General features: G+C 43.8%; 1 protein-coding gene across 4 annotated transcripts in view; it reads right to left on the reverse strand.

Moving 5' to 3' along the window:
• Nucleotides 1-12,219, reverse strand: part of PPP4R1 (protein phosphatase 4 regulatory subunit 1) — a 309,323-nt gene that overhangs the window by 178,245 nt on the left and 118,859 nt on the right. For all 4 annotated transcript variants that reach the window (XM_030213410.1, XM_030213404.1, XM_030213420.1 and 1 more), the window contains one exon: nt 4,357-4,499. In XM_030213410.1, the coding sequence (XP_030069270.1) occupies nt 4,357-4,499 (143 nt within the window). The remainder of the gene's footprint in view (nt 1-4,356; nt 4,500-12,219) is intronic.

Here is a 12,219-nt window from a genome sequence, read left to right on the forward strand (position 1 = left end):
AACGCATATTTTTTTTCCATTATCGGCGAAAGGCGCCTATCTCTGATCGGCCGATAGCCACGCTCAGTTCCGCCTTCGACACGCCCCCATCAACTTTGTCCGCATCCGCGACGGAGTGCAGTTGAAAACGTCCAAATTCGGCTTTCGATTATACCGCTTTATTCGTTTTTGTGAGATAAATGTCTATCTCCCGATTTGGGTCGCAATATAGGCATTTTTCTTTTTCAATTATAAGCTGGGCAGTCAGCCAGCCAAGCAGATATAGTACATTTGATGATGGATATTTCCAATCTCTTAGGGTCTAAGGGTACAAAAAGCTGGGAGGACTTCCAATGAGTTATTGTATACTAGAGCACACTTGCACTCTAAGGTATGCAGTGCTGCTTCTCCAGGATGAGAGCGTGGCTTAGGAAAGAAGACAGAAGTACAATGGACTGATTGAGGTGGAACTCCAATAATACTTTAGGGAGGAATTTGGGGTGAGCTTGGAAGACAACCCTGTCGAGGTAGAACCTGGTGTAAGGTGGGTCTGCCACAAGGGCTTGAAATTTGCTTCTGGCAGAAGAGCTATTAAGAACTCTACCTTATATGTGACTAACTTCAGAGAACACAACAAAGTGGTTCAAAAGGAGATTTCACAAGAGCTGTGAACATGACACCGAGATCTCAAACCACAGGCAGTGGATTGATAGGTGGTTTGGCATGAAATAAACCTTTCATGAATCTTACTATCAAGTGATGAACAGAAATTGGTTTGTTACCAGCCTTAAAGTGAAATGCAGGCACTCAACCGTACTCTGACCAAGTTAGTTTTGAAACCAGAATCTGAAAGATAGAGGAGGTATTCCATAAGGTTAGGCAGAGATAGAGTTACCATACGTCCAGTTTTACCCGGACACATCCTCTTTTTGAGGACACTGCTGGATGTCTGGGTATTTTGCCAGCCTGACCATTTGTCCGGGTTTGCGGGCTGGCAGGCTGGCTTGCGGGTGGAGTGAGCCAGCCTCAGGATGTCCTGTTCTCCCCTCCCCTACTGTATACCCTTATCACGCCCTGGGGGTCTAGTGGCCTCTTCGGGGCAGGAAAGAGGGGGAAAGACCATTAGATCACCAGGAACGATAAGGTACGGGACGGGAGGGGATGTGGATGGAGTGAGCTATAAAAAAAGGTGGCTAGAGGGAAGCTGGAAAAAAGATTGGGGAGGGACCATACATGGGGGGAGATGGAGGGAATCTGGCTTTCTTGGAGGGTCAAGGTGACACATACCTAGGGCCTGGGGAACCACGAGAGCCCCTGGAAAGGACATACACCTAACACTGCTCACATTCTTATTTTGTAGGCACCGCCGCTCCTCAACAAAGAGAGGAGAGGGGGCTCTAAGCGCCCTCCCCAAACAAGGGGGCACAATGGCCAGGAAATGCCTGAAATGGGCCAAAGAAAAAGTCCAAGGCAACCGGTCATAACAGCAGCCGCGCAGTGTGGTGACAGCCACGGGCATCTCATAATCTTGGCCCCAGACATTCCTGCCACTGCACAGCCTCAACTGCCTCAAGCAGGTGGTGGCAAAGGAGGCCAGAACCCCTGCAGCTGAGCCCGACTGACCCCTCTGTGAGCCAGGACTCAGGGGAAGAGGCCGGAAAGCAGAAGTAACTGGGAGCATGCCCTGCTCGCGCTTTTTTTTTTTTTTTTAAAGTAGAAGCAGAGTCCAGGTGCAAATTAGAAATGCTGTCCGAAGAAAATACCGAACAGACAGCCGAGAAAAAAGCTTGTCCTGTCAGCCCCACTAGCACACCAGCAAGAAGTGCTTGCACATCAGAAAGAAGGCCACTGACACTCTGGCCGCACCAAGAGTAAACCATTCCGCACACGGGAAAACAAATGAGGCTCACTCAATTGCTGGTTCAGGACTCTGTTGCGTGCTGGCACACACTGACTAGGAAAGGAATCGCCAATGCATGTCGCAGTTGTGCACCATGCCCCCATTTTTTTTTTTAAATGGAAGAAAATAAAAATGCGGGAAGCAGCAGAGCAAACAATAAAAGGGCAGACTCACCCCAGGGCGCCAGCAGCATCCCTGTCTTTGTTCCACTGTAGCCAGAGATACACGTCCATTCTCTCCCTCTACAGCCCTAATACTGGGGGCACCAGTATCCCTCATGAAGCCAGCTAGGGCCAAAGGTAGAATGCCCCAAAGACATGGCTGGTTCTGTTTTTGTTCTTTTAAGTTGAAGTTCCACAGCATGGAGTAAAGAGAACGGAGAAGGGCAGGAGAGGCAGACGGATGGGGGAGGGATTTGGGGTGACCAGGTGTACCCCCCAAAGGTGGCACCGCTCAGCCGCACACCCCACAGCTCTAAGAAACTGGGAGACCCAGAATAGGAGCTGAAACCAGATGAGACCAGGAGCTCGTGAGAAACCGTCCATCCGCCTGCTGGAGATAGAAAACACAGACTGACCAAGAAGCATTCCGTTCTATAAGACAACTCAGTTCAGCGCTCTCTAAATGGACACAACTTACTAGTCTCTGGATTCATTTGCTGCTAATGCTAAGGAACTGCTGCTTTAGGAATAATATTTTCTGTGGTACATGGATGCTAATTTTATTATTTTTCCTTCTATTTATATGTAAGATATACTTGCTAATGTGAAATGAAATATTTAAAAAAACAACAACAAAAAACAGCATATAAAGGGAGGCAGTCCTTTTATGATGGTGACAAAATAACTGAGAATGGTTTGTTTCCAGTTTGTCGATATTCTACATACTGATATGTCAGCTTTGCAGAAGTTTTAGTGCTTGGGTGAAGTTAATGGCACAGCTAGAAAGCCCCTTCTGAAAACACTTGATGAAAATAAAAAGTGCCTCATTAAAGGGCCCTTTTAATAAGCAGCGGCAGGGTTAATGCGCGGACAGTGTGTGCCTAATCGACAATACTGCCAGGGCAGCGTGGATGCCCGGCGGTAATTTCAAAGTTGGAGTGTGCCGTTTCTTATGGTAGAAAATATTTTTCTATTTTCTACCATGTGAGGGGGAGGGGCATTCCCGGAGGTAATCAGAGTAGCATGTGAGCCCTTATCGCTAGTTCAACGGGTGACAGAAAGTGCTAAGACAGTAAATAGCTGTGCACTAGTTTTAATTTTAGTGTATGGCCATTTACTGCCCCATTTTCTTTTTTAAAAGCACTCTTTTTCCCAGGCACGGTAAAAAGTGACCCAGCACGCACCAATTTCACGCATCTAAACTACTGCAGGTCACTTTTTACCGCAAAATTTGTAAAAGTGGCAAATCAGGGTTCAAGTCCTACTTCTCCAACTGATTATTCTTGAGACCTTAGACAAACCACTGTACTCCCCATTGTCTTAGGTGAAAACAAGTTTAAGGCCTCTGGGAGAGGCATCTATTAACTTTATTTATTTAAGCACTTGTTATACAGCCAAATGATTCAGAGATATTAGACGATTTACAAAATAAAAGATATAATTGACAGAACATAAAAACTCAAACACATAAGACAGATGTTGACAATATGCAATAAAGGAAGGGTGAACATAGCACAACAAAGTTCAAACCTATAACTTGCTTGGGGAATTCAGATCTGGAAAATAGAGTACTTAAATCTAAAATCCAAATCCTAGTGGAGCAGAGTCCCTTAAGATACTGTTAGCATATCTATGGGAGAAACTCCTGCCAACCAGGAAAGTGACAGACCATGTAATCTATCACTATGCTTTTCTTAGTCACATTGATCTTTAGAGAATTATAATAATCTTCCTATAGCTGTCATCCAGAAACAGCAGAATCTGTTCCAGTGAGTTCATTTATCCATCTTGAAGTACAACATACTGAAACAAAAGCACTGATATACCAATTGCTGTGGTTTCCAAATAAATATAGACTAATATCAAATAGCACTTTCACAAAAAGATTCCATTTCTTTAAATTTTTTTAGTTGTTTTCTTGGTCATGATCAGAATCAGTGTGACAAATTTGTCTGAGATATTGCTGCCCCATGGCTGTCTGATAATAAAGATTAGCATCCAAATTACTTTATCTGCTTATTGGACTTGCAAAGACATAGCCTCCTGCTGCTTGGTGACTACACAGCCACCGATACATTTAGTGCAATATTCCAGGAACAAACTTATACTGGTAACATAAGTGAAGATAGAGAGTGATGACTGTAAAGAATTTAAGACTGATTCTGTGTGGCAATTTACATGGCTATGGCAACCGTTTCTCTTTCATCAAATGAGAAAACATATTTTGACCTCAAAGTACTTACAACAGCATACCGATGTCAAAGAAACAGGAGAAAGCAGAGCTACATGAGATGAACACTACAGTACTATTCTCACCTGGTTGTTCTGATCAGCGAGGTATCTCACCACAATAGGCAACAAGTATTTGGAAAAGGCAAATGGAATTGAAGGCCTGTTCTCCTGACAAAACATTGCAATATGAGGCACCTGCTCCATAAGTTCTGCTCGCACTGTTGGCTCTGTAGGCAAATAAAACAAGATCCAAGATCAAACTGCTCAGGACAAAAGTATTACTTGGGAAAAGTGTGTGCTATATACATGCCTTACTAACATAGCAGAGGAAAAAGTATGAAAACTTTGTAACCCTGGCAGATGATGTGACAATTAGGGTTGTCAGAAAAGATGCATCATGATGAGGTACTCCAGGTATTTAGGGGATGGGCTTTAGTCTAATATAGCCAATACCAAAATATATCAATTGAAACTACATCAAAATCTTGCTTTCCAAGAGAATTTTATTTAATGAGTTACTGTTCCTCCTCTGCTGAAATACGGTTTTCTCTGAATCATTCATATAAGATTTGAAAGTCATTTACAAGAGACTGAGTTAGAGAGATCTAACTAAATAAACATAAGCATTAACTAACCAAAGAAAAAAACACTTCGGAAATAAAGACCTTTCATTATACACAATACATCATTTTTAAAAACAGACAGAAATGTGTAAAGGGAACATTAGTACAAGAAGAGTGCTGGGCACACTTCTACGGTCTGTGCCCTGAGAATGGCAAGGACAAATCAAACTTGGGTATACATACAAAGTATCACATACCATGTAAAATGAGTTTATCTTGTTGGGCAGACTGGATGGACCATACAGGTCTATATCTGCCATCATTTACTATGTGGAGCGGAGGAGTGGTCTAGTGGTTACAGCACCGGTCTTGCAATCCAGAGGTGGCCGGTTCAAATCCCACTGCTGCTCCTTGTGATCTTGGGCAAGTCACTTAACCCTCCATTGCCTCAGGTACAAACTTAGATTGTGAGCCCTCCTGGGACAGAGAAATACCTAGTGTACCTGAATGTAACTCACCTTGAGCTACTACTGAAAAAGGTGCGAGCAAAATCTAAATAAATAAAATAAATATATTACTATTATATTTTACAGCAAAGTGGAACTACATCAAAAGGAACAATGATTTGTTTCATTGTTGTTAACTAATCTAAAGGAAATGAGGAACCCCAGCAAAGCATTCTGTGAGGAATGCAACTGATGGGTAGGTACATATGGCCAAAGCAATTCAGCCAGGTATTGCAAGATAATGCTCAATAGGGGTTTCCTCCTTCAAGACATCAGACTATATTTGGGGACACAGTTTCTCACAATTCTGTGGCAGCTGCCAAACAGATTGCCATTTGCTGCTCTTTTAGTGAAGTGCAGTAAGTGAATTATTTAGCTATCAATCATGGATGGCTTCATAAAACACTTCACTACGGAGCCTAAAACATGCTGTACCACAATAAAAAAAACCCACAAAACTACAGAATATACTTTTAAGCTATGAGATTATCACCAGGGGTTGTGGCAGCCGTTTTGGAACCCAGGGCCATTAAAGCACATGCAAGCGGGCATTGTTCTTGCTCCTGCTAGACACCAGGTAAAGCTGGGGATGAAATCACGTAAGGGATGAGCCTGCTTGGATGGGTGGGGGAATGCTTGGCTCAGCTTCTTGTAAAAGACTGTCTGATAGGCCTTAAGGTTTGGTGAACTGAACAAAGAAGGACTCTGATGATTTAGAGAACAGATGCCCAGATGATCAAAAGCCCTGCACTGTTCCAAACAGCTCTAAAAATAGCACTGGAACAGCGCAGGGCTTTACCAGGCACTAGTATGGCGCTAATAGCCTCTAGTGCCTGCGTTTGCTTCTGATCCATCGGCCCAAGAGTGAGGCACGATAATTTGCATATCCAGGGAGTCCCAGAGCAAACTGAGAAGAGTGATGTGCTGGGCCTAGTAAAGGAAGTGTTTGCCTATATCCTCCGGGAAAAACTGGCAGGCACAGAGAGCTCAGAAACGCTGACTGATGTGAGGACACAGAGTACTGTGGCTCACATAGGTGAATAGACCCAGACACATTATGTTAAAGCAGCTGAGTTTCCCAGACAATGAGGAAATAGGCCAGGAAGGCCTTGGAACTGGTATGTAGGCGAGCAAGCAAGCCATTTGAAGTTCTCAATGGTGTGTTCTGTTTCATGCTGCTAAAAAGAAAGGAGATGTGCCCCAGTACTCAAAAGCTAGGAAAAAATAAACTGCGCTACAGCTGGCTATACCCTTTTGCCTAGGAGTTCTCACTGAATGGTGTTAATATACGGACAAGCAAGTATACAGAGGCTCGAGCTGTTTTGCAGCTTGTTAGTTGGGAGGTGAAAGAGTTGTTACAGGAATGAGAGAAAACTGCAGAGACACCATGAAAGCAATAGCAATTTATCAGCTGGCAGTGAGTTCCAGGCACCAGATAACAAGGGATGAGGCAGTCACCAGTGAGCAAGAGGTAAGCTTGAGAAATAGAACAATGCCAAGATGAAGAGAATCAGCAAAGAGACTGTGGACTCAGATATGGGACTAGGGAAGGGAACTGCAGTGGGGGGGGGGGGGGGGGGGTTTGCAAGAATAAGAATTGGACTAGGGGTGGGGAAAAGCCTATGGGTGAGGGGGGAATTTGCGGGTTTAGGGTAGAGAGGCATCAAGGGACAGAATTATACTAGCTGAGAAGGAGAAGTGATTGACTGGGGATGGGGAGATTTTGGAGGGAGGGGACACAGGCTCTTAGAAATGAGCCATCTTCAGCATGGGGTGCTATTGAGTGGGAGGAAGGGGGGGGGCTGGGATTGGGGGGACAGTTCTGAATGACAGAATGCATAAAGGTATGCACTACGCTTATACCCAGTTGTGGTGGAATTGGAGAGGGAGGCAGGGGCGAGAGCAGGGCTCAACTGAGAATGACTATAGAGTTGGGGGGGGAGAAGGGAGGAAGAAACAATGGGTGGAGCTGGAGTAGTTGGAATCAGGAGAAATCAGATTTAGTTCCTTGGCTGCCAGGTGGGGGATGGTGCAGGTAAAATACATCCCTATTTATAATAAACTGTGCTGAAGTACTAGTGCCCCAATGTTCAAAACCAGCGCTACAGGCAATTAGCGCCGGTGTTAATGTGCGAAGGATGTTCAGCAGGCACTAGCACGGAAAACAACATGCACGTCAAAGATGGCTGCAAATCATATTCAAACGGATGTTAATGAGGTCATTTAGTATTTCCTCCCAATGATCAGAGAACAGCGCAGAAACAACTGCTGCCCTTAACCTGGAAACCTACCGCCAGCTCAAGGGCAGTGTTGAAGGTTTTGAAGAGAGAATTTCTTCAGAATTTTACACTTTAAACTGCCGATTTCATTTTCTTTAAGAGGCAGAAGGAAGCTCGGGCAGCCTTCAAGCCCCAATAGGGATACACAAACATGTGCGTGAGATGAGCAAACCCAAAAGTGACACACTGGTGTCTGTATTCTGTGCTTAAACATAAGCCTTTCAAGTGAAAAAAAAATTGAAAAGTTTATATCTAAAAAAAGCAGAAGAATGGTATTAATGTGGGAGTGCACTTCCAGGTTTGCCTGCGCATAACAGCTGTGCTTACCGCACAAACTCCTGTGTGCATGTGCCAGGCACAGTCCTCCCCCTTGCTTTCAGTTTCACAGTGTGCAAATAATTTGAATACAATTTCATTTGAGCATTGGAGGGTTCCATTTCTGCGCTGTTCTGGAACTATGGAATGGGTGCTTTTGCTTTATTTATTTATTTAGATTTTGCTCACACCTTTTTCAGTAGTAGCTCAAGGTGAGTTACATTCAGGTACTCTGGATATTTCTCTGTCCCAGGAGGGCTCACAATCTAAGTTTGTACCTGAGGCAATGGAGGATTAAGTGACTTGCCCAAGATCACAAGGAGCAGCGGTGGGATTTGAACCGGCCACCTCTGGATTGCAAGACCGGTGCTCTAACCACTAGGCCACTCCTCCACTCTTTAGTGTCAGAGCTTGGAGAATCGGGGCCTGGGAGTGGGGAAAGGGAAGCTGGCAATTAACAAGAGGATCTCCTGATTAGCACCGATTTGGGGTACATAGGGTTTATCAAAGCAGAGGTGGGATTAGTTTGAGGTGGGATGAGAAGAATTTGCAAACTTGGGAGTCAACTGATGGAGAAAGACTCTGTGTGCCCCTTTGAAGAAATTTGGGAAAAATGTTGTGCATGCAGGGGGGAGGGAGATTTTTTTCTTTCATACTTGCAGTTTAAATATTTCATGGGCAGAGAGGGATGAGGAAAGTTGGTAGTCAATTACAGATTTTGAAGAGGCTGTGTTTAGGGGACTGCAACAGGAGAGTAAGGGGCTATTACTATTAATTTATGGGATGCTGTGGGGGTGGGACTAGATATAGGTTTGTGTAGAGGTGGGAGAAGGAATTGGGAAAGATATGGAAAAATGAAATCCGGAAAAGATTTTCTTGAATGCAGCTAAATCTTCAACATGTACCAGAATTTTGGAAAATGATCTAGAAAATTTAAGACTGTGTTGATGCTAGACTACTCAAGTTTATATGGCTGTTGGGGACTGGAAGATTCAGAGAAGCAGTCACAGCATTCCAAAAGTGATCTACCAGTGGTATCTTACCCCCTTTAGATTGAAAACCCTGTATCCCACTACTTCAGGGTTACATTTGTGGGAATGTAGGGGAGTAGGAACAATGTTGTATGTATGGTAGGAGTGCACAATTTTGGGAAAATATTGGAAGAGGGTGTATGAATGGATTAAGGAAGTAATTCAGATGCATATCCCATGTGATGATAAAATATGTATTATTTATCTTTTCCCGGGGTTCAAAGGGGTCTGGATAAAGTGGCAAGGTATCTGTTTGTGGCAGTGGAGACACAGAAGTAGCCAGAGGTTCCCAGTTTCGAGCAGTGGCTGGCCAGTCTGAGAGAGACCTACAACATGGAGAAATTAACAATAAGCCTATATTAGAAGTTGATATTTTGAAAGTAGGACAATTTTGGGACATCTGTTGGACAAGGAAAGAAGGAGAAGGAATAAAATAGGGAAAGAAACATAGGGGGAAGGATCTTTTTATAGGGCAGGGTGATGCTAAAATGTGCAGGTCCTATTCTAACAGTGTATTTCTGTTGTGGGTTGAAATCCAGGGTTATGTTGTAAATGCATAATATTTTGCTATGAAAAAAGGTAAATAAAAATTGTTTAAAACAAAATTAAGGGGGGGGGGGGGGGGGGAGTGTCATGTGATGATTGCAGCCCGAGCAGATGCTCTGAGCCTCAGCTCCGCTCCCTTTTCCCCTATAATCTGCACTTTTTGAACTTTTTGATTATTGGAATAAACATATGATGGCAAACAGAGGTGGAAATGCTTACCGTATGTATCTGGCCAGCAACAAACAACTGTTTGGGTTTTCCTCTGCTATGCCTGTGAAGTCAACTCGGCACAGCAAAGACAAAGCGGTGGGTACATGGAGCAAGATTGCATTGGAGTAAACTAAACTGCTGTTGATTACATTTCAGGCGTATACAATGCAGGTCCTTATGAAACATCTCTCCCAGATGTCAGATGACAAACTAGCTAAGCTTCACGCCTCTATGGTGGAACTTAAAGATAGTGTCGTGGACCATGCTGCATCAGGCACAGAGGAGTTAATCTGCACTTGCTGAATTATGTGATGAAGGCCAGGATACTGTACTTGTATAAGAAACAGTGCAACTTGGAATATAATTGATCTTTCGGGATTTTTCTGTCAGTCAGCAAGCAGTGTACAGCACTAGCATCCTTTTGCTCACAGCTATTTGCCAGGGGAATAAAATTTGTGTTCCTACACCCAGCTAAGGTCCAGATCACATTTGAAAACTGAACAATGACCCTGACAACAGCAGAATTGCTGCAGACCTTTTTGGCTGGTCTCCAGCCACAGTAACGTGGAGGGTGCTGTTGGGGTTGGTCATACAGTGCATAGAGACAAGGAGGGACAACACTAAGTGCCTTTAACATTTTTTTTTATTCTATTACAGTTTATTTCTGACTGTTTTTGCATTTGCAAGCTTGGAGAGATCGAACTTGACTATGGAAGAATTGAGGACCCACTCTGGGGGTTTCAGCCATTCAGGGTCAGCTCTTGCTGTATTACTAGGTGTGTGGGTAAATTACCCCAGGAGATTGCTTCCAGTGTCTTAGTTGGCTTGTTTATGCTGTCAGTGGCAATGCCTTCCTTAGGCTGGGTGGCTACTTGGAATATAGATGGCATCTACTTACCAAGAAGTATACAAAACTTCTGAGCTATTATTTATTTAGATTTGTGCTCACACCTTTTCAATAGTAGCTCAAGGTGAGTTACATTCAGCCCTCCCTGGAGGGCTCACAATCTAAGCTTGTACCCGAGGCAATGGAGGGCTAAGTGACATGCCCAAGATCACAAGAAGCAGCACTGGGAATTGAACCAGGCACCTCTGGATGTCAAGATCAATGCTCTAACCACTAGGCCACTCCACCACTCCTGCAAGCCAATGAAAGTTGATGTACTACTAATGCAAGAAACATTCCTTACTAACCTTGAACATACTAAAATTAAACTGCATCAGAATTGGGTGGTGGAATTAGCCTATGCCTCTTTTAATGGCAGGCATAAGAATAGCAATTTTAATTCATAAAAAGATTCAGTGTGCTAGGAAAGATTTGCACTGTAACTACCTCTGTCAGATGGGTGCTGCTGGTGAGATGCTGATGGGAGCACTTAGTCATTGGAGAATGCTATCTTGGGGAGGGGGGGGGGGGTCTGCAGGCTGGGACAGCCCAATGATTCAGATCTTTATAATGGTTTTTATAGTGAAAATAGTAACTTGAAAAGTGTGTGGGGGGGGGGGGATTAGTTCACCCATTAAGAGTACAAAAATCTTACAGCATCTACAATGTTATAAGACAGATATTGCTCTCATAAAAGAAACACTTGTAATTGCCCTTGAACAAGCTAAAACTTAAAACGTGGTGGGTTGGAGACTGCGTAGTGGCAACGGCACAGGGGAAGAAAAGGGGGGTGGCCATCTTATTTCAGAAGAAGATAGCGGAACAAATCTGAACTATATTTGGGGACCCAAATGGGAGATACTTGACCTGTGAGGCAATGGTAGATTACCAGAAAGTGATATTTTGCAATATTTATGCTCCAAACCAATTTGACCATAAGTTTTATAGAACTGTGACCACGAGGGGACTTTAATTCTGTATGGGACCCGATAGTGGATAAATCCCTTCCTACATCTTCTGCATACCTCTACTCCAGTACAGGTTTACCTAATATGTGCCATCAGTTGAATCTAATAGATGTATGGCTGGTGCTCCACCCTCAAGAGAAAGACTACACTCATTTATCTCGGGCACACTCCGCACAGGCTCGGGATAGATTATTTGTTGATCTTCAGACGGCTATTCGGGTCTGTGGTTACGGCGACTATAGGGCCATATGTTATTTCCAACCATGCTTGGAATGGACACTGGGTTTTTCCCTTGGAACTCTATAAAGAAACCAAATTAGTAGCAACATTCCATTCATTTTCACTAACACACATTTGGACTCAGCTAAAAACTTGGCGGGACCTCCTCTTTTCTCTCTTGGGTAGAACTGCACTAATACAAATTATAGTTTTCCCCAAATGGTTATAAGTTATGCAAACCACTCCTATAGCACTTGTGGGTTCTGACTTGGCATCCCTGCATAGGAAATTGGAGCACTTCTGCTGGAAGGGGGGGGGGGGGGGGGGGGAGAGTCATGATTGACAATTGGAAAAACAGGGGTTTGGGTATCCGTGATTTTAGGCTTTACAACTGGGCATCTTCAATAAGACATGTGGGTTAGTG

The sequence above is a fragment of the Microcaecilia unicolor genome, chromosome 1 (genome assembly GCF_901765095.1).
Source record: "Microcaecilia unicolor chromosome 1, aMicUni1.1, whole genome shotgun sequence".
NCBI lineage: Eukaryota > Metazoa > Chordata > Amphibia > Gymnophiona > Siphonopidae > Microcaecilia > Microcaecilia unicolor.